General features: G+C 41.1%; 1 protein-coding gene across 2 annotated transcripts; it reads right to left on the bottom strand.

Moving 5' to 3' along the window:
- Positions 1 to 8,322: 8,322 nt before the first annotated feature.
- On the bottom strand, positions 8,323 to 10,520 carry rps16 (ribosomal protein S16). 2 transcript variants are annotated; one of them, XM_042079341.1, is made up of 6 exons: positions 10,418 to 10,520; positions 10,276 to 10,327; positions 9,569 to 9,670; positions 8,850 to 8,946; positions 8,630 to 8,677; positions 8,323 to 8,514 (listed from the first exon to the last, which is right to left on the bottom strand). In XM_042079341.1, the coding sequence occupies exons 2-6, from the start codon at positions 10,321 to 10,323 to the stop codon at positions 8,369 to 8,371; spliced, it is 441 nt and encodes a 146-aa protein (XP_041935275.1). In that variant the 5' UTR covers positions 10,324 to 10,327; positions 10,418 to 10,520; the 3' UTR covers positions 8,323 to 8,368. The 2 variants fall into 2 exon arrangements, with proteins under 2 accessions (XP_041935275.1, XP_041935276.1); XM_042079342.1 differs by having other exon boundaries at positions 10,272 to 10,327; positions 10,418 to 10,501.
- Between the last annotated feature and the right edge of the window lie 13,047 nt (positions 10,521 to 23,567).

Genomic DNA, 23,567 nt, shown 5'->3' with positions numbered 1-23,567 from the left:
GTCCAGTCCAGCGGGGGGGCTACAGATCAAAACGAAAAATGACGGTTCCATGCTATCCATGTGGGGGTACATGCCCACCAAGTTTTGTGTACCCCGGTCTTTCAGTGTCCCGGGAATCCTTGTTGGTGTACGTCACTAAATGTACACATAAATTATTTTATTGTAAGGCCCCCCATGAACGAAAGTACACAAAACTTGGCATGCATTCGGAGGGTGTCATAATGATCCTACACTTTTAATTTCGTGCAGTTTTGACCTTGTCAGCCAGAGATATTGTGATGAAAACACCAAATGTTTTGCTTTTTAATTTTTAACTAGGTGGCGCTATACATGAAATAAGTGGTAATGGGATGGGTTGACATGCCCCCTTAAGACCAACATACATAAAAAAGATGAACCTCCTAGGCCCTACGGTTCTCGAGATATTCACAGAAAACTGTCTCCGGCCACCTACAGGCCAGTTGGTGTATAGTAACATAAATTAATTTATTGTGTGGCCCCCCATGAACGGAATTCCACAAAACTTGGCGTGCATACAGAGGGTGTCATAATGATCCTACACTTCCAATTTCGTGCAGTTTTGACTATGTTAGGTCACAGATACCTTCAATTACAACGCCTCATTTTTACTTTTTTGTGTTTAACTAGGTGGCGCTATACATGAAATGAGTGGTTATGGAATGGGTTGACATGGCCCCTTGAGATCAACATACAAAAAAAAATGGTCCTCCTAAACCCCACGGTTTTCGAGATATTCACAGAAAACTGTGTCTGCCCTACCCTCCTTTCGGGGGGTCCAGTCAAGCGGGGGGGTTACAGATCAAAACGAAAAACGATGGTTCCATGCTATCCATGTGGGGTTACATGCCCACCAAGTTTCGTGTACCCCGGTCTTTCAGTGTCCTGGGACTCATTGACGGAAATTTGGGCATGCGAAAAAGAAAAAAAAGAAAAAGAAAAAAAAAAAAAATCTGACTAAACCTATATGACCGCCGCTTCGCTGCGCGGCGGTCATAATAAGATGGATGTTGCTGTTGGCGAACAGTGTGACACGAGTTAAGCTTTTGTCAAACGTTAAGTTGGCAAACGTTTGAACTAGCCAACTAGCTCCGCTGGTGGGAAACGCATGACTCATAGCGCTGCCGCTGTCCTATTGCGTGCAGAGGGAATTTGAAAGACAACTGATTATCCCGCCCCTCGGACTGAGCACTGCGAAAGGTGAGTGTCCAGACCCTACATTTTAATGTGGGTCTGGCTCGTCAGGCTAATGTGCAGCATATTCCTGCTCAAATCGGCGGACCATCGCAAACAGGGCTCGGGGGATTACTTTTCACAAGTAAGATTTAACATTATCGTACTATTGGTTGTATTTTGTGAATGCAATATTACCAGAGAGTTGAAAAGGAGCAAGGATCTTTGTTATTGTATGTAAATTGTAGCCAGCTAGCTAGGCTACTTGCTAGCCCACACAGCAAAAGGACTCCGCGGCGGATCCGCCGCGGAGGTATGACGGCTTACGGAACGGACCCGCGAAACGGACCCGTATCGGAGTCCAGATGCTCTCAGGAACGGATCCGCTACGAAGGCGGATCACGGACCCGCCGTGGCTCCGCACTGCATCCACTCCGCATCCGCGATTAAAACCTTACCTCCGCGGCGGGTCCGTTTGGGATCCGCAAATCGATACATACATCCGCCGCGGACCCGCAACGGACTCAAAGGCTCATCTGGCCCGGGTCCGTTTTGGACCCGTTTATCTCATTTTCAAAATTCCTTCTGTTCTTGCTGTAGGATAAAACTAGGCAACTATAGGATAAAAGTAAAACTATCACTAGGCCTAGCCTAGGCTACTACAGCAATATAGGCCTACGATTAATCTGCATTGCCTCGTATTTTTAACTTAACAATACTGTCAATAAACAGAAAAGGTTTAAGTCAAGACATCAATTTACTGTACAAACGTGATCACTACTCAATGGAAATATAAAATGGAAATTTATGGAAAGTTACAGGTTATAAGCTATTCTGTTTTTGTTAAGTAGCCTACATTGCCTAGGCTACTTTACATTCATTTTGTGATCAAAACCTAATTTAGTGCTTTATAGGCCTAGGTCAGTGCAGACATGAAATATTTTATCTAATAGGCTACAACTTCAATGAAATACTGCGTTATGCACAGCTAAAATATCAGAAAATGAATAACAGGTGAATGACAAGAAGTTCAATAAAAAGATTGTTTAATGCTTATTTCTCCTATTACTCCATTTGTGTGGATGGAGGCGGAACACATCTCCTCGTTGCCCGATCCACCGCCGGTTGAAACACCTGATTGCGTGTTTGGTGACCTCAGTGTCCCTGGCAGACCGTGTCACCATGTTTTTCCTCACAGCACCTGTAATCAAACAGACAGATATGTTTATGTTTATGGTATGTAGCATCCAAAGCCAAGTATGCTTACACAATACAATATATGAGATAGGTATTAAGGAGATTAAATTTAAAAAGAAACATGACTTACAAAGCTCCTCTGTTCGCTGCACGTTGAGGGCTGGTGTCGGGGTGGAGGGAGTTGAGGAGGGACTGCCGTTCCTGGCCCATAGTGAGGTGGGCGGTGTGCGAGAGGGGGAACATTTTTTTATTAAATGGTAGTATTAAATTGTAAAATTGTATTAAATTGTACATTTTTTTATTAAATGTGTTAACCATGACTGATAATACACATGGGGCCTTTCTATTCACTAATATTTCAGAGATCAGTCCCTACCTTGAGTAACTCTCCGTATGTTAAATGCAGGTGCAGGTGCAGGGAGTTGAGGTGGTGAAGAGTGTTGCGGTCCTGCCCCATGGTGAGGTGCTAAGGGAGATAAATGGTTGTGATCTGTTAAAGGAGAATTCCGGTGTGATATTGACCTAAAGTGTATCGAAACATGATACCGAGTGTGAACGTATGTCTCATAGCCCATCTCGGCTTGTCCCCTGCACTCCAAAATCTGGCGCTAGTTAGCCGATGCTACCAACATCTTTTTCAATAGTGGTGCTTCGGCATCGGGCTAGCCATGCAAATAAATCACTGTTTTACACCCATTTACGAGGCTAAATGTATCTTTATAAATAATTCAGTGGAAATGCATGGATTCCAGTTGCTGCTACTGGAAGAAACTGGAATCCATGCATTTCCACTGAATTATTTTTGGAATCTGATCCCTTATCATACCTGTTCATTCTTACTCGTTGCTCGACTTATCGTGACTAAATTCAAGATGGCTGCAAACGTTAAACTTCGTGAAGATACTGTCTGTATAAATCGTCTTGTAAGTAAACTACCAGTGCTTTTTCAAAGTTCTCAATGTCTCGTTTTAAATGTCAGGGCCCTAGGAAGTCTACCAATGAAGTGTGGAGATACATTGAGCCTCGTAAATGGGTGTAAAACAGTGATTTATTTGCATGGCTAGCCCGATGCCGAAGCACCACTACTGAAAAAGTTGTTGGTAGCATCGGCTAACTAGCGCCAGATTTTGGAGTGCAGGGGACAAGTCGAGATGGGCTATGAGACATACGTTCACACTCGGTATCATGTTTCAATACACTTTAGGTCAATATCACACCGGAATTCTCCTTTAACCATGGTAGGCTGAGAGCTACAGGGCCAAACAATGGCAAACAAAAACAAATCTCTGGTCATGCTGGACATGAATTTGTATGTTTCAATATTTTGGTATGCACTATCTATATCAACTCCATGAATGGATTGACATTGAAATCAATGTGTTTCAATACAATCTGATAATAATGAATGAACTTTTCAGGCAATATTGCATGAATGCAGATGTTTTAACTGTAAACTTAAACTCTTTTAACTGTTTAAAGTTACGTATGAGACCAAACTTGGCAAAAGCAAACGTTAATGCACAGCTAGCTAGAGGCTAGGGCTAAACCATTATCAGTGAGTCAACATGCTAAAGTTGTAGGTAGCTATCATAGCAGAGTGCTTCACTGACTTCATTGACTGAAATACCAGTGCCAATATCACCTTAATCAAGGTTTGCATCGCAAACGTGATTTCAATATATGTATAGCACTAATAGACATTAGCAATAACTTATGCAATTGCGCCTAGCAGCATGCTAGCTAGCAGCTATATGCCGCTAGCATAGTAGCACTATATGGACAACAGACTAATGTTAAATAACAATGTGTGTTTTTTAAATCACACTACCATAACATATTCTGCCGAAATTGCTATCCCATTTTAAATCAGATAGGCTACAGACTCATATGAGCATCACAGCTAACAATAACGTTAACTTTGCACAAACTGTTGCACAAAATGACAAACGTCTCTGGTTGCACTAACGTTAACGTTAGTCCTAATATCAAACAACATCATTACAATTAATAAACATGATGATTATAAAACCACAAAGGCCAATGTTTAGCTATTGTGAATGTCGCAATATATTAATAAATATCACTTACTCGAGAGGGTTCAGCGCAACCGTGTCCCAGCAAAGAAAATATCCACTAGTATGACTCTTGGCTCTTGGTGTACAGTCATGTTCAACCGTTACAGTAAATGCGCGTCCACGCCCGCGGATCCGACATGGGTCCACTCAGGATCCGCTGTTTGACAGTAGAATTTAGGGGGCCGCCTGGAGGCGGAGCTGATCCTCTGTGCGGCACCAAAACGAATGCGACAGTCACGCGGGTTTGGCGTCTTGAAGGCGGATCCGCCTAGGAGTCTACTGCTGTGTGGGAGGTGTTCAGGTGTTCACCCGGCTATGAACTATGAACTATGGCGATGGTCCGCCGATTTGAGCAGGAATATGCTGCACATTGCTCTGGCATCTTGTTTCTTCTGCTGCAACTATAGCGGCTGCATTTCCTGTTTCCAGCAGCCAATGCTGTGTCTACTCTGGCACAAAGGCTCTGGCATTGCAGCAAATCACCCAGATGTCATTTTTTTTACCTCTGACGTCAGACTCAAAGTTTTTGCGCGTGGCACACGTAAAAATTTGACGTCTGACGCTCAGACGTCTATTTTTTACTCCTGAAGAAGTAAAAAATCTACACGTGGAGGCGTTATTTTGACAGACGTTTTGTCTTGAACGGCTTGCCATACTGCGTCGACACAATGCAGTTGCCTTTACGTCGGCAAAAACCTTTCAAATTTTCGTGTCTCTTATGTCTGCGTCGCTCACCGCAAAGGTTGTTAGAACCAGTGTTGGGAGGGTTACTTTCAAAACGTATTCCATTAAAGAATACAGAATACATGCCCAAAAATGTAATTTGTAATGTATTCCGTTACGTTACTCAATCTGAGTAACGTATTCTGAATACTTAGATTACTTCCGCATTGAATTGCATTTTATAAGTGTAGGAATGTGGCCATCAAATCCTGCTTAGGCCTAAAGTAACTAAACAGGCCTATTCTGGTGTGTTCTTCTGTTCCAAATGGCCCACATAGGAGAATGTAAAGTCAACTAAGCTACCTGATACAACTTTAAAATAGCAAGGTGACCACTAAAACTACAGCAGGCAACTAGGCTAATTAAAACAAACAAAATAAATAGGCTACTTTAAGGGCGTAGCCAGAAATTAGAATTAAGGTGTGCCTGTGAGATTTTTCGGTGGCATCAACCCAGTACAAGTGTGGGGCGCATATGACAGGTGGAACGCAACCTGTAAATGTAAACACTATGGGCTACTGTATATCAGTGCTCTCAAAATGAACGTGATCGCGTAATGACAAAAACCGCACGTCATATGCTACTCGCAAGAATAATTCTTCAGAGGCTGCACCATATAATTCATTTTAAAACGTAAATGTAGATCTAACTAGAAAAGCATTTCCTGAAGGAAATATAGTGCATGAAAATGCAAAAATATGTTAACTTAGCTTATCATTTTTAGTAGTTATGCTAACTATGCTAACTAGCAAGCTAACAATGCTAACATGCTAACTAGAATGCTAACCATGTGACTTAGCTAACCTAGCTAATCATTTTTAGCAGTTATGCTAACAATGCTAACCATGTTACTTAGCTAATCATTTTTAGCAGTTTTGCTAAAAATGCTAACAATGTTAGCAATGCTAACATGCTAACTAGCTACAGTGGGTAGGAGTCATAGTTGCTACTGCTGCTCGTTGGCGATACGAAGTGTTCATTTCAAAACGTTACTGGCAGATAGACAGTTTACAATCGGATAACCCCGTAATTGTAACCAAAATATGTCTGAGTTTATTTGCAAAGCTTATGTTAGCAAACTAGTATGATGTGGTTGCTTGAAGCAGCCGGCTCAACACACAGAGCGAGTTGACCAATCACAGTTGTGCATAAAGTTAAAGCAAAAACATAGCCTACATTTTTAAAATAGTTTTCTTTGTGCATGTTGATTAATGACAGCCTACTATTGTCTGCTCCACATTTTCGTAGTCTAATTCTGCATAGAGTTAATTTAATGATGGCAATGATTTAATGATGAAATATTGATGAGTGTTGATGAAATGGTGGCACAAGCCTATCGGTTGTACTGACTCCTTCACATTTTCATGACCTAGCCTAATTATATAGATATTGTAGTACTTTTTTATATCAGTCCTTGAAAACTGAAAAAAAAATGTCAATGTCAAAAAATCATTTTCGAGAATGAGGATTAAATACTGGACATAGATTAAATATGGCTGTTTTTCCTTTGTCTCCCTCACATTTTCATCTGTTCTTACGACTAGTAAACAAAACCATATGATTTACTTAATGTTATACAAGAACAGAATAATTGAACAGAATTGAGTTCAGACTTGAGTTTGGTATTTTGGGTCCGGTCCTCTTCAACAGTCCCAGTTTGTCATGTGGCCCCTTGGGGAAATTAGTTAGTTGCCCACCCCTGTATTTAATCTATTCCTTACACTGACTCTGTAGACAGTGGACAGTGTTTGAGAGCAACTTTTCTCTGCCTACGAGACACATCCCATAATAAATCTACAAATAGTCAACCTAACAACTATGTTGACCTGCCTGTATCCCATAGCCTACCTAGATTGTTTGTGGAAATGGACAGTAGTTAGTGGAAATTTGTGGAATGTGTTTATGGATTTAGAATGAGATGTTACTGAAATTCCTTTTGACTCCTGTCAAAGTCATACTGGTGCATGTTTTCAGCAGCTTTCACTTCTCCAGCTGTTTTTCTTTTCTTTTAAAACTTTGCTGATCACTGTCGGTCCATTGGGGACAATGAATATTGAAGCTAGTTTATATCCACATCTAAAATGGGAAATGCCTCTAAGTCATACTGTTTGGTGCATTTTTTAATGTTTTCAGCAGCTTTCACTTCTCCTTCAGCAGCTTTCACTTCTTTGCTGATCACTACCTAGATAGCAAGAGGCGGACCACTGTCGGTTGGGGGCATGTTTGACATGAATATTGAAGCTAGTTTATATCCACATCTAAAATGAGAATGCATTCAGGGCAGACAAGGTAGTGCACCATCTGCTGCTCTTGTAAGCATACAACCAAAAAGTATAGAAGCTACTCTGTGATACAAGTCTGTTTTTAAGTTAAAAATCATGAATAGCACAATTCTGTTTTCCCAAAAAGAAAGCACTGACTGATGACCTCATTAAAAAGTTTAAGTTTCAAATAAGATATTTACTAGTTTGTAGGAAATATTCACATAATGCCCAGGCATACACTGAACAAAAACAAAAGGTCAAGTTGATTCCACAAACTGAAATAAGACGATTCAATTCCAGTTGTCATCAACTATGTGTAATAAGCAATATCTCTATATGATTACATCTAGTACATTATGTTGGCGTAGCCATATCCTCTATACTGGTGAATAAGAGAAAGAAATGGCATGGAAAGTAGGGTATTGCAACAAAATGCCATATAGGTCTAGCTTTGCAAACCATACTCTTGACTAGATTCTGCTACACATACCGAAGAGAATTGAGCGTTAAGTACATAGCGGAGTCAGGGTAATATAAGACTACTGTACATGATAAACCTATATGACTTGCTAGCTCAAGTGGGTGGAGCAAAATAAAAAAATCAATCAACAATCTGATACCAACATAACACCCCCCATTCCAACAAACTTAAACTACTATAATGTGAGACTGACACCCGTCTTGAACCATGCAAGTATCCTAACCAACTCTGAGGGGTAAAACCCGAGATTGCTACATGTTGCCTTTATCATTTTATTCAGTATATAGTCACAAGGGGACATTTATGCCATACCCATCACTACATGACAACAGTCTCATACAACATTAAGCATAAAGTGTTCTCAGGAACCAAGATCAAAGACACTTGACAATTTGTTTTCCCCTCAACTTTATTATATGAAAATGTACAGGGCAAGTTTAACGGTAGGATTTCTGGTAGCGGGCACGGGCACCAGGTCCACCGAACTTCTTGGACTCGCAGCGACGAGGGTCAGCCACCAACAGAGTCCTGTCGTACTGGATCAGGATGTCTTTGATCTCTTTCTTGGAGGCCTCATCGACATCTGCAAGAGGAGCATGTTTAACAACTACTGAACCACTGATGTGAACAGACACCACTTACAAAGTGTGAGGTTTTAGCTTTTTACCCAGTTGTTTTGTAAAAATTTGAGAACTCACATTTCTGGTAGTATGCCACCAGGGATTTGGAGATAGCCTGACGGATAGCTGCAAGTGATGAAGACAGAGACTTAATATGGAGGAATTAAATCCAGTTAACCAGAAATGCCATCAACACCATCAAAGACAGAATCATTCCAGAGGGACACATTTCCATTTTCAAAATTCCCAAAAAGAATGCAGCGTGTACATATAGGCATCTTGCTATCCATCCACCTACCGTAGACCTGAGCGACGTGTCCACCACCCTTCACGCGCACTCTGATGTCCACTCCAGCAAAGCGCTCCTTGCCCAGCAGCAGAACAGGCTCCAGCAGCTATGGACACAATTACAAGGCAACATTAGGTCAGAACTACACTTCCGCCACATATGGGGAGGAAATGTTCTATGGTCTTTTTTTCTGTAATCTTGCAACAGTCAACCATATGTCAAAAGTATATCTCCGATGTGCAGCGGCCTTCCTGCAGACTTTTAAGTAAACTGGATTCTTATGGCAAGTCCCCCATCTGACAACCAGCAAGGAACCAGTCTATATACATGGTAAACATTTCATTGACTCATTAAGACATTCATGTGTACATGCATATTGATTGCCTTGCTGGTAACAGACACTAGTCAACACTACAGTGGAACATAAGACACAGAAATTGGCTACTCAAACCAGTGAAGTCTACAATCCCAGTAAGTTTTGAAATTGGCCACTGATACACATTTCAACCTCATCTGATTTAAATCCTCAATTCACCAATACTGTCAAACCATCTGAAACCCTCAATTTGTGGATCAGCGCAATAATGAAGCTCAAGTTTTTGATGAGGAAGGCAACAAATGATTACCACATCTGATTACTAATGTCACCATACAATTAACTACTCCTAAAGCAATCTTCAGCTCTGATGTGCACAACAGGCAACACCCAAGACATCACCAGCACTTACCTTGTACTGAAGAGTCGCTGGCTCAATCATCTCAAGAGGTCTGCCATTCACCTTGATGAGGCCATTTCCCCTCTTGCAGTGGGCAACAGCTGTGGCTGTTTTCTGTTGAAAAACAAAACCAACTCGAATGAATCCTTGTGTCTCTTAAGGTTAGCTGGTAAGTACTTACACTATGACGTTAGACCCTTCGACACTTATACAGACAAGCCTAACGAACTTAAGATAGGTTACTAGCAAGCTAAGAAAATAACTGTTACGGTTACACTCTTAACTTACACACAAAAGAGCTATACGAAAATTAACGTGAAAACAAGTATCAGTAGTTTAAAGGTTAACAAAGTTAACTATACCTTGACACATTCATGTAACGTTAACGAGTTACATTGGCAGTTAGCTCACTAGCTTAGCTCCTAATACACCACGCAAGGCTGGTCGAAAATACCAATGGGATGAGAGGCTTCACTAGGCCACACTCGGGGAAACACTCGCCGAACTTGACACTCTCATATCTAAATCAATTCTGATACTCCTAAATGTTTTCATTAAACTCTACACTTTGATTTAATAACCGTGGCACTACATATGCGCTGGCATTTTGTAAAATTGGCATGGTAAACAGGTAACGTTAGCATGTTGTACACCAATTCAGCTAAATTAGCCGACTAGCTTAACGCCACACGTGGATGATTCTAATATTTTGTACTCACTTTGCGTCCAAAGACCTGGACCGATTGAAGTGGACCTTTCGCTGGCATATTTCTAGAAGAAATAAAACACAAATAATTGCTTAAACCGTATTTATATGACTAAAGTTTTGTGATATTCACAAGAGCTCAGGCGGACACATACCGTCTTCAGCTGAGGTGCCGTACGGAGAGGCCGAAAGGGTTTCAAACGCCGAAAATCAGGGGCATGGTAACGACAGAGAGGAGCATTTTACGGTAATATCTTGAACAAGTTTACGACTGTGGGAGTGGTTACATTCTTGCGTATAGGCTTTACACATAATAGGCCTGAATCAAAGATCCTTGATTACTAGCTCCGCTTTAACCCTCTCTGCCTGAATTAGTTTGTACAATAATAGTCATGTTTTTTCATGTGTTTAAATTCTAACATTAGATTGAAGGAAACCAAGGAAGAAAGGTGAAGACATTTAACTGTATGCCAGATTTGTAGCCTATTTATCTCCTGATTATTAACAGGCCTATTTTACAGTCTTTTATCATACAGCAGAGTGTTTTGTCTGCTAGCATACCATAGTATCCTACATGGCCAGTCCCTAAAGGTCGGCTGATGTTCTGCCTGGCTGTCCCATCTTTAAAACTTTATTTGTCTATGCACTGCGGATAGGACGCCCCCTTCAGGTGAGATTCTGGAAAATTAGCTCTGCTCTGGTGAGTCATCTTAATCCTTTGGAGTATGGGAGTTTCAAAATGACAATCAAAATTAAGAAAAGTCAGCGACTTGCATGGTTTTTTTGTAGGCTACCTTCAACATGTTTACACCAGACAAATTGTATAGGTCTAGTGATATGTTGAAAATGACAAATTTTACTATTTCATGGAAATATGTTTTTTTTTATTATTATTATTATTTTTATTTGATGCCAGCAACATGTTTCAACATGTTTCACTCACGAATAGTAATGTGATTGTGTTTTACCTCAAACTTTTATGTTAAAAGTGCAGTATATGATCTGTTTTCTTTGTAGGGAAGTAATGTGTGCTGTTTTTACCTGATTCATGATCATGAGAATGGCACAGACACATCAATTAGTTAATAATTTGAGAGTAGGCTATAATTCTTTCTTCAATCCCTGATTTTAAAAACTATTCCACTTGAACCCACTTTTATGTGTGTTTGTTAATTCTTCAGGAGGCAAGTGCTTGAGGAAAATGTATAGTCACTTTCTGGTAACAGGCCTATGAAAATAGTTGGGACATGGTATCATCTTCAAATCTCACAAACCTGTATGTTGCAATAAGGACATAACAGCATATCAAATGTTGAAAATACGCTCCTGTTGAATTTGATGCTAGCAACACATCTAAAAAAAGTTGGGACAGGGGAAACAAAAGGCTGGAAAAGTTGTGTAAAAAAAAAACACGAGGAGGAACATTTCACAACTATAACAGGCACTGATTGGGTATAAAAAGAGCATCCCAAAAGAGGCAGAAGATGTGGAGGTATTCATCACTCTGTGAAAACCTAGGGCATTAACCTAGCCCTGTACGCCTGTATCTCAGCTCTTTCTGGCTTCTGCAATGCGCTTACAGTTGCTTCAGTCTGCAGGATGGCGGGCCAGTCAGCGATGAGAGGGGATGACGTTAGTTTCAAAGTCGAAAGTGGCAGTGGTAATGTCATTCAAAAAGTGAGTGAGAATGGTGATATCAGATTAGGCAAATAATGCAACAATACAAGTATAATGCTCCTCAAAAATTGCGAAGAATTTGGGGATTTCATCATCTATACATAATCATTAAAATATTCAGAGAATACACAGATGGTAATATGCATTTACATATTTCCGCATTGTAGCTCCATAGAGTCTAAGGGCTTAAATAGCCTGCATGCTCTCCAGACCTGTCACAATGGGTGCATCACAGACGATTAAGAAGACCCCAAAGCCAGACTATTAAGCAGTTTCTGTTTTGGGTAAGATAGGACAGCATTTAACTAGATGTACCGCATAGCGGTACAAAATATGACCGCCGCTCAGTCCTGTACATCCGTTCCGCGAAAATAAATCACACTTCAATTTGTCTCCATATTTTACTCCATCCCCCACTCTTGAAACTTTTGTGTATGCTTGTTTGGCATGCCTGAGTGTGTGTGTGCGGCTGCACAGAGAGTAGCCTACTGGTGCTGAAAAGGTGAATAGATTGTAGAATAGCCAAAGAAGATGTAGCATTGTTATAAAACCTTTAACATCTCTAAACAATCACAAGTAGGGCAGTTCATCACAGTTCATCCATTGCAACTGGATTGATGAAAGGTCACTTACACCTGTAGGCTACATTGTATTTGGGAAAAGCAAAAGGTATCAGCATAATGTTATTTATTTATTTATTTATTTATAAACAGAAACATCTCTGTCAGTTCCGTGCCGTTTTCAACAGCTATCAAAAACAAAGGTAATTTTTGGATGGATGGATTTTTTGTGAATGTTTCTTCTTCTACATAAGATTTTAGTCATCTTTAGTTCATGTAATACTTTATTGTCAATGCACAAATTAAGTAACAGTAGTCTGAAACGTTATTGTTAATGCACAAATTAAGTAACAGTAGTCTGAAACGAAATGCTGTTTTACATCTAGTGGTACAAATAACTGACATGTCCAAATGGGCCTTGATGAAATCCGTTGCTAGACTGTTCATACACATTTTAACGGGCCAAAGTTGAAGAGCTGTTGTCCGTTATTGTTCGTGCAAATATAGGCTGATTCATGTTCCCTTGCATTGTGTAACTGAGGTCCATGGCTAGTCTGGCTTTCACCAGACCAACCTCAATCTTTTAAGAAATCAAAAAATAAATAGCGGGCAGATCAGGCTGGGTTCACCAAGCCTAGTCCATAGGCACCCGATATTGTTCACGCTCTGGCTATTCTAAATGCAAAAATGCATCAGGGAGTTATGACAAAACTGTAACTAACACACTAGATCCTAATAGAAAGCTGTTAGCTTCCCTAAGCTACAGGTAGGCTTATAAGGTAGGCCTATTTACAACATAAATTGTCAATAGGCTATGCTGGCGACACAAATAAAATCTCCTTTGGAAACCAATGGCTTACGCCTTACAGTATCAAGCGGACTTAAACTGCCATATCGTGGTCGAAAAGTTGTAATAAAATTCACGCAGCTCCATGAGTCAAGGAAAGCGCGAATGAAGTAGCCACTTCTAAATGGGACCCACTACACAGTAGCTTAAGGTGTGTTGCTAAAGCAGCCATAATGAAATGAAGGTGTCATTGTTTGGATACTTCACACACACGTGCTTTTTAATTTCACAGACTACAACTACCAAGCTGGAATCAAAGCACATCGATTCCCCTCTCACACCCTGCACGCACTTAAAACAAAATAAACAGGCGTCTCAGTCTCACGCATGTATAGGCAAAACTGTATCAGACCGGTGTAACGTTGGTAAATCTTCCATTGCACAGAATGATTTTTGTAGCACATGCAACAAATGACAGTCGAAAGATACAATTACAGTGCTGCTATCAATTTGCTTGGTATAACCGCATTTATAGTTTTCTACAAATGCAATCAATCAAATTGGCCTCCATCATTACCAGGGCTCTCAAGTTTTGAAGTTTGCAAGGAGTGAGACTTTGTTTCTCAGGGGGGATGGGGCGTGGCATTGGCACAGTGCCACGCCCCCTCCCCCCTGATCGAAGTACATGAAAGTCCTACGTCTCCTTGAACTACTCGTGGCGCCACGCCCCCTCCCCCCGATCAACAGACCCACCCTCCCCATGTCCCATCGACCCAGCTTCATGAGAGAGCACAAATTCCATTATTTCAAACATTTATTTATTCTAGAACCCTATAGTAAATAATAATTTACACTGTCTGTGTGTGTGTGTGTTTATGAGTGATGTTGTGTGTTGTAAGTGTTTGTGGCAGATTTTTATGCCTTGATGACTGATACTACATTTAAAGCACTGTGGTTCAATGTCAGCCATTTTCACAGTCATGAGGCCATCCTTAAAAATACAAGGATACAAGGATACAAGGAAGTTTATTGTCACATGCATATAGTTACTGGAAGTAAGAAATGCAGTGAAATTATGTCTGGTGTCAGCCTTGTGCAAAGTGGGTAAAAAGTGCAGTAGAAGAGGGGTTTAGTAGATTAAGTGGCAAGGGCTGCATAAGAAAGGTGGGGGGAGGATTGGAACCCCGGGGACGAAACGAAATTTTTCCGTAAAAGTCTAGTGGGGCTACATACCCACCAAATTTCATGTGTCCTGGTGGTTCGGTGTCCCGGGTATCGTTGACCAAAAATTCAGGAAGTAGATGACAAAAAAAAAAAAAAAAAAAAAAACTTTGACAATCCCTATATGACCGCTTCGCTAGCGGCGGTCATAATTATCAAAACTCCAGTCACTGGTCTCCTCAGTTCCCAAAACATTAGACTGTTGTTATAAAAAAAGATGCTAGTAACATGTAATCAGTGTTGGGAGTAATGCGTTACAAAAGTAATGTAATTACTGTAATATATTGCTGTTTGCGGTAACGCGGTAATGTAAGGCATTACAAAAAAAAATTGGGTAATATTTTACTCGGTACAAACTTCAGTAACGCGCGTTACAATGCATTTTAACCAAAAATTAAGCAGTGTTTTGTTTTGATAGATATTCGCAAACACCACTGCGAGAACAACAGAGGAGAAAAAATCTGCGCAAAATAGTACAACGTTATCTCCTGATACTGGTTGAAGATGATTGCGGCTGCAGCGGACTCTATTTGCGGGATGGACATAAGCCTACGCTCAGAGACAAGGATATGAAGAACATAATAGTTAGTGCACTTTGTGCGAAACCGAAAGATCTCACTATGCCTCGCGTCATTTCATGAAACGTCTAAAGTGGTGCCAAGCTAATCTTTTTGATTCTTGATTAAACACAAACTTCTAGTGCATGTCAGCTTTGAGCTGTGAACTTGAATTCACAATTGAACTTAAAGAGAATAAAGGGATAGAAATCAGAGGACAGAGGGGGCACCCACATGTAACCAATGAATAGTAGCTTTACTGCAAACTGCATTTCACTCTTCATCAATAACGTTTACAATGTCAGAATGCACTAACACCATGCAAGTTTGATACTTTTTGGGTTCTCTCAATCTCCACCACGTAGTGCTAGAATGGAATTGGTGGGTCTTCAATAATTCGTTTTCCAAGCATTTACATGAAGCACATGATATGCCGAGTTGACAAAAAAATAATCCATTCAGATAGCTAGGTGGATACCAGGCTCATAATTCACTTTTATTTGCAAAACGAAATGTGAAGCAACATGTTATTGCATACTTTCCAAAGCAATGAAGGCTGCTTAAAACAACTTAACATTGTACATATTATTGTTAATATTGTGCTATCAATGTAACTCAACAAACAAGGCTTGTAAACAAGAGCTGGCAAAAAGGCATTATGAGAACGTAAAGATCAATGCTCTTAAAGTGACAGTGCACCATTTATAAGAAAACAGCATGAATGTTTAAAAACACACAGTAATGGTCTGTAAATAATAGGCCTTTTATTTTACTTTAGGTGTTTGAGTTAACATTTAAATGTCACTCACTCAAAACCACTCACTTAGGACACCAAAATGGTCAGTAGGCCACCATCTTGACATGTCTTTATTAAAGGAACCATATGTAAGAAATGTATTTTAATTAATCATAAATGGCCCTGATATGTCACTAGACATTAAGAAATCATGTTATTTCAAATACTTATATCACTGACAACAGTAGTCTGGCCAGGATATTGTCATTTACAAAGTGAAGTTGCAGCCCTCAACTGATGTTGATGTTGATGTTGTGTTTTGTCATGTCATGTTGTGTTTTGGCCTGATGCGCCACCCTCCACCTATCTACTAATCACAAAGTCAGTAGTGTTTCGGCATCCGTGTTGCCAGCTCTGCCAGTCAGAGGGGAGGGGAAGGGGATACATCGCTCTACAGTAGTTTGAAAGTGATTGCAGTACCAGTTTTGGCCACACTCATACAGTTTCTTTAAGCTTTGATTTACAATAGGCTCTCTATTGATTTTAATGAGCAGGCCTAGGCCTTAGAGTTACAGTATTTATATCACAATTTACCAGACTTTGACCTTTTGTCGGTTTTTAACAAAATTCTGACTATGATTGAGCGTAATAAACTGCATTTAGAATGGCAAATCCATATTTCCAGATATTTTGGTGAAAGTAACTTAAAAGTAATGCAATAGTAGTGTAATGCCTTACAATTCAGAGACAGTAATATTATAATGTAACAAATTACTTTGAAATGACAGTAATAAGTAATGCATAATACATTTCAATTTTGAAGTAACTTGCCCAACACTGCATGTAATGACTAGGCATTGAGTTGTGACAAACATGGTTACACATCTGACAGTGACACTAAAGGTTAAATACTCTTGTTGTATAATTTATGTTGATGCATCACACCATCAAGTAGATGACTATCCAAAACACCCTAATGCTGTGAACAACATCAACAATATATATTGTGTTTTACTACATTTATAAAGCACTTCCCAATGCACCTCCAATATGTGCCCACCTGGGTGATGCACGGTAGTCATTATGCACCAGAAGCCTTGCCACACACCTGCTTGAGGTGGAGTGAGGGAGTCAATGAGCCAATTACACTGGGTGATGATAAGGGGACCAGATTGAGTGAGCCAGATTGGAAATTTAGCCAGGAGTCCAGGGAACTCTCCAATCTTTAATGACCACAATGAGTCAGGACTTTGTTTTAACGTTGCATTGGAAGGACCACATCTCCTGCAGTTCAGTGTCTCTTTAAATTTACAGAGGGATTGGGATTGATTTTTGAACAGACAGAAGAGTGCCATTTGGCCAACCACTAACACCATTTCCAGCAGCAGTTTCGAATTCTGTAAGTGCACTACACTAAGTTATTATTTGTTTGCACAACTTGCATTTCCTACACCAGATTAGTCTGTAATTTTAAGGGCAATCGGGTTGCATGCATTTTAAAAGTTAACTAACAGGTTAAGTAGGTTAACAAACTAACTTTACAGTGTTTAGCACAAACTTAAGTATAGTTTACTTGTTTACTTTTCCACTTCAAAATTAAGTAACACTTATTTTAGACATTTCAACAAAAGACAATAACTGAATTCTGCTTACTAGAACATTTTAAGTAAGGAAAGCTATGTTTTACAGTGTGACCTTGCAATTTTGTTCAAACACCGCAACTTTTCTGCAAATCTGACCGATCGTCGTAGTTTCCCTGTGAAATTTCACCTACCACAAAAGCCCCTTGTGGAGAATATTGAGCCAGATGCCACACTCACTTCTGCAGACACCAGAGACTGCCCTATATGTTCCTTCCTCTGCAGTTTTGATGACAATAAATAGAAGGCTAATATTTATGATCTGCTATACTTGCATTACTTGCTAACCTAACTAAGTAAGTTCATGTAGGCCTACTTGGTTTACTGACATTTGAGTAGGCTATGCAACCCATTGGCCAATTTTTACATCTGGAGATGTCCTTGTTAGCTCATGTTTGCTTCTAGGCCTAGTGCTTACCAAAATCATAGAAATTAATAATATTGCAAGACACTTATCTCTTTCATTCAAGTAATTTTTTCAACATTTATTTTAACTAATGGCATAGAAAACATCCCAAATTGCATCCACATATCCTAATGCACTATGCAAAAAGTTATTTCCACTTATAGCCGAAAAACAGTGAGATGCAAGCCTTCCGTCCTGTTGAGGAGAGTTCCTCACAATTACCCTCAGAAATTTTCCCCAGAGCCCTGATTTTCCCCATATATAAAGAACACTGAAACTAGATTGCGTTTGCGTAGAATTCTAGAAGGAAAATAATTCACTTCTCAACAGGTAAAAGTGACAGGCACTACAATTAGACTTACACACTTCAAATAAAAAATACAATGTTATGACATTGAAGAGAAGTCTAGCCTAATAGTTTAAAAATCAATATGAAATATTGAAATAGTTGGCTGTTAGTAATTATGCAGGTCTCAGAATATGAATTACTAAAAAGATATGAACTTAATATGAATTACAAAATATATGAATGTATTGAAACAAATGACATGATGCCATCTTTTTAGGGGGTGGCTTTCATTTTTGGACAGTTCTACAAAAGGTTTTACTGTTTTGTAAATTACCCCTGCCAAAGCATTTCTTAATTTAGCTACAAAGAAGTTCTTAGATTTTTTGAAATCCTTACTATTTACCTTTACTTACCCTTTTTAATAAGCATATCAGTGTGATTTTGGTCTTAGTTGCCCTCAACTAAAATAAATAAATAAATAAAACCCAATAAATTCAACTATTCAAACTATTCTTGCAATTTTCACTTCCTCCCGCAATTTCTTAGCAACAAACACCTAAAAACACTGCATCTTCCATCGCAATTTTTTAGAAAAGTTGTGGCAAAATCTGGCATTTTAGGTCGCAACAATCTTAAAAAAGTCTCGCAAGGGGAGGGACTGTCTTATGCATTGCACATATACATAATTTCCATTATTATGACACTGTTTATGGTTTGACTATTACAGAATTATGAGTGTTGCTAAAGTACTGCATATCTCTGTAGTGAATTTTGTACATACCCTTGGAGCAAACATATTGAGAACCAACATAAGGCAACACACACACACACACACACACATACAGTCCTAATGCTTTGTGTTGACTTAACAAATGAAGGGACACAGCTGTGCTGCAATGACGGCGTTCATATATCTGGGCAGTCTCTGGCTTCGGCCATATTTGGAAATCCTCCACCGCCATCCCTCCAATAAAGGCCTTCAAGGGGCTATTGAAGTGTCATTTATGACTGATCTCTCCGGGTCCGTGTCCATTTAGAGTAGCTCATCCCCTGCTTTAATTGTCCCATTAAGGAGAAAAGGGGCCAAGGGAACTAGCATGAGTGCCAAGCGCTTGGACGCTGTGTTCAACGTCGAGGAAGGAGAGTTCCTCTCCGTCGTGTGACGTATGATTATAAACATATCAGCTTCAGCCCTGTCATTGCAGTGTCTGAGTGCAAAGCCAGGGGGTTTTCATGCAGGCTGGTTTGTCTTGGGTTGCCACCACTGTCTGTTTTCAAAGTGTCAGTGCAAATGGAATAGTCCAGGGGCTTTGTGTGGGAATTCAGGTCAGTGTTTCCCCATGGAATGCAATGGAGGCAAAGTGATACAAGACACAGAGCCAGATTAGGCTGTCTGAAAAGAGCGACTGTGTGCTACAGCATCAGATGTAGGGTTTGCATCTGACCTCTAGAGGGAGCCAAATACTTCTTTACTTGTGAGTGACTTCTAGTGCCGTTTCTATGGCTGGACTAATCACTGGTATTGGAAGTGTTTAGCATCTCAGTCAGCAGGCAGAACAGTGATGACTCATAAACAGTTCAGCGTCCACTTGTGATAAACTGGTGACGTCGCTGTGATGAACGTGGGCAGTGTGTGTGTGTGCGCCGCGCCATGCTGGCGATTAAGCAGCAGTAGCCACTCATGCCAGTTTTTGATGAAACGCAGAGTGACACTCAAAGTGTGTGGGTCCCTGAAACAGGTCATCTGATTCACCTTCCCTTGGAAGTGTTATTGTGATTAAGCAGTTGACATTTGACGAGATTGGACATGGAACAACATGTGATGCAAACATGCTAAAATGATTCAGTTTTTCATGCAATATTGTCTGTGCGTCAGATCAGACGTAATCAGAGTTATTAACAAACACACAGGCTTAAATTACTTTGCAGCGCCCACATTTCCATGAGTAGTATATTGACCCCCCTTTGGATATGCAGTGTTATGGTGTGTCAGCCACCACAACAACATAGGAGTATTGAGAATTATGTGAATTCTGGATGTGATGTTTTGCGTCAATCAAAGATGGTGTGCATAGAACAATAGCAACAATTTATTAATTCCTGTTAAAAGCATGCATACAGTGCATTCACTGTACTGAAATTGACACATCTGTTGAATGGAAAAGAAAGGAATGGAAGCCACGCACCTACAAAGAGTGGGAATTGCAGACGGGAACGAGACCGACCCTGAAGTGGCATCCAGGCCGTGAGGCCGATCCATGCAGCATGTTATATTTTGACTGCGGGGTCGGAGGTCACCCCAGTGTGGGCAGAGGGGCCAGCTGGAGGCCGTAGGGGGCCAGTGATGGGAACAGGCCAGATGTTCACATGGGAGACAGGAAATGAGGAACCGCTCGGACAACAGGCTTCCAGTCCCGCGGCGACGAGAGGAGACCGACTACGAATTTACACCGCAAGCAAGACATAAGCAAGAATGATTGAATCAATTTACACTGCGTCCTTTACTAACATGACACACACGCTTCACATACGCTCTAAAAATAGAAGTGATTTGTAAGAATATGCTGTCCTCTATGTTTAACGACCGTAATGCGTGTGTAAACCTTGCCACATTCTAATAGAATGGAATTATATCACTATCAACAGACAAACTTCAGATGAAAAACGCTTCAAGAACACCTCTGGTGACATTCCCAGTGAGGGCGAGAGGTACAGGAGAGACACTGTGCTGCTGCATCTCCCCACGTTCAGACACTCCTATCTTAGCCCCTGAGGTGGTTGCCACAGCAATCATCCTTTCACTTCATACACATTGAAGCCACACATTGACTTGTATAGTGATGGATGTTGATTTATTGATTTGTACTGTACATCCACATTACAGGTTGCCATTTTGGTGTCTTTCTCTATTGATTTAAGATGCATTCTTAGATGTATGTAAGGCGGTGAAAAAGGACAGTGGGTTATAATGATTTGTATGACTTATAATGTTTAGCCTAATGAAGGACCGTGGCACTGCACGTGAGTGAAGTTCGTTCACTGAGGAGGAAAAAAAGATGTGGAGATGGGGGCTTGGGTTGGGTGGGGAGTGCAAGCCTAGTGTCTGGACATACTCTTACCCTTAAAGGAGGGAAGAAGAAGATGAGCCTGCTGTGCTATGGCAGAGGCGAGCCGAAGATAGATAGCATCTCGGGAATCTGTATACACTGGCATGACTCATGCTCCTCCCGGGCCTGTCTGACATTTACAGTGGGTACTGTCCTGTTTACACCCCACGCCAAAGCTCCGCAGACACCTGGCTTCTTTTATTGTCAGGGAGACGCCACCTTCCACACTCTCACACACACACACACACACACACACTCACATGTGCACACACACCCTATCTCATGCCTCCCTCTTTGAACCAGCCAGTTCCCCAGTGGCAGAGACCATCACATTGTGGCATGGCACTGCCCTCTGTGCCACCCGTTGGTGAGTTCCTGGGTTGGCCTCCCCTGCTTGATCTGCGTCAAAGCTCGTGCCCTGGTTTGAGATGGCATCCCGGAGGACTGGCACGTGTGCCCTTGGTGCCCTCCCCATTGGAGTCTGGCCCAGGTCTTTGTTGGCAGAACATCTGCTATCCCTTTTTTTCCACAGAACTGTTCCTACTTCCTGCAGACCGCCATCTTGTAGACAGGTGCAGTTCTTCATATTAGTTGAAAACTATTTATCGAGGAAGTGAAGTGTTCCTCGATAAACACGAGGAGATATTTATGCAAAGGCCAGGAGGCAATAGCGATACACTTTGGATGGGGCCTTATGTAATAAGAAAATGTAACGAGACACGCACAAGCAGGCTACATTACATATGCAACAGCAGGGTAACAGGAAGTCAAACCATTTACACTGCTTCCTATTTGTATGTTGATGTTTCTGGAGCATAAACATTGAACAAATCTCTCCAGCAGCAGAAACAAAGTCCATTGCTGAAGTTGCCTGTGTGGTGGTCACGTTACATAGGAAAAACAGTGTGATGAGTCGTGTGGATGATGGGTAGACAGAGATGAATTAGTTTGTATTTGGGGGCCATCTATCTATCTGTGTGTGTGTGTGTGTGTGTGTGTGTGTGTCCCAACTGTCGATCTCACACTATGCTCACACATGCTCTCCAGGCCTCGCAAGCATTCCTAGATAAACACTCTCCAATTACAGCTCTGAGTATGCCATCCTGACACTATTCCCCTCCCGCTCAAATACAAGGCGGGATGCCTCTCTCTCTCCCTGCTAAAAAGCTGACTCATTTCACTCACAGACATTGTGCGGTGTCATAAACGCTCACGTTTACGTAAACGGGTTGAGGGTGGAGGGTCAGCTCAACTCGCTTCAGCTGCAGCGCAGGTAGAATCGTTCCTGCACCACCAGAGGAGCAGGAGAGTCTGCAGTCATCCGACTGGCAAATCCCAAGACTGGCAGTAAATAAGGAACACGCCATATATGAACATTTCCTCTTCTTCGTCTGGCGAGCGCACCGGCCTTATGGAAACACATCACCTGGAGCGCCGACCCCTGCGACCCTCGCCTGTCACAGTGCGGTGAGCGCGAGACAACGGCCGCAGATTTACAGCGGAGAAGTCCCACCACCAGCCTCTTTTTTCAGACCTGCGATATCGTCTCATTTGACCATAATAGGCACTGAGGAGGTGGGGGGGGGGTCAGGGGGGAGAGAGAGAGAGAAAGGAGGGGAAAAAGTGTTGCTGGTAATTGAAGTTTCCCTGAGTGGTGAAGTGGCTGCCAAGCCTGGCGGGGGTGGAGATGAGGGGGGGTGGGGGTTACCAGGGGTCTCAGGGTTTGTGGAGGATACAGCGCTCAGGTTGCCATGGCAACGCCAAAGGCACTGCTCGAAAAAGGTGCTGGAGTGGGAGGTGGGGTGGCGGGAGCTTATTAAGCAGGAAAGTGATGTCCCAGAGAGGTCTGAATGCAGTGCCAGCTTGCCAAGGCAAATCATGATTGCAGCAACAGTTCCTGCCTTTTATATCTCAAGCCTCTTCTGAAGGACCGTCAGTGGGACACTTTTGTACCCAACCCCCGAGCTCAGATGAGTTCAAAAGCATGAATTTTCCAACAGTGTTTCCAGCACCAAAGAGAAAAAAAACAGACTCACACTCAAGGTTGAGCTGTTGGTAAATTACGGAGTGCAATGTGAGAAGGAACACATTGTGTCTTTCTAAAAGTATTTTTATTTGTATTATGGGACACCTCTGACACGTTATTGAAATCACGTAATTATAAATTTTTAATGAAATTTAGTATGACAAACAAAGCTGTTCACATTACAGAATATGCAGGCATATGTATCCTACTTTATATCTGACATTTTTTTACAATGTAATAGTGAAAAATATATGTTTACAATATAAATAAATGTGTTTCTAGACCAACCATGTTTATAA

This window comes from Alosa sapidissima, chromosome 22 (assembly GCF_018492685.1).
Source record: "Alosa sapidissima isolate fAloSap1 chromosome 22, fAloSap1.pri, whole genome shotgun sequence".
Taxonomy (NCBI): domain Eukaryota; kingdom Metazoa; phylum Chordata; class Actinopteri; order Clupeiformes; family Clupeidae; genus Alosa; species Alosa sapidissima.
The sequence above is the reverse complement of the archived record's forward strand: the minus strand, read 5'-3'. Positions and strand labels throughout refer to the sequence as shown.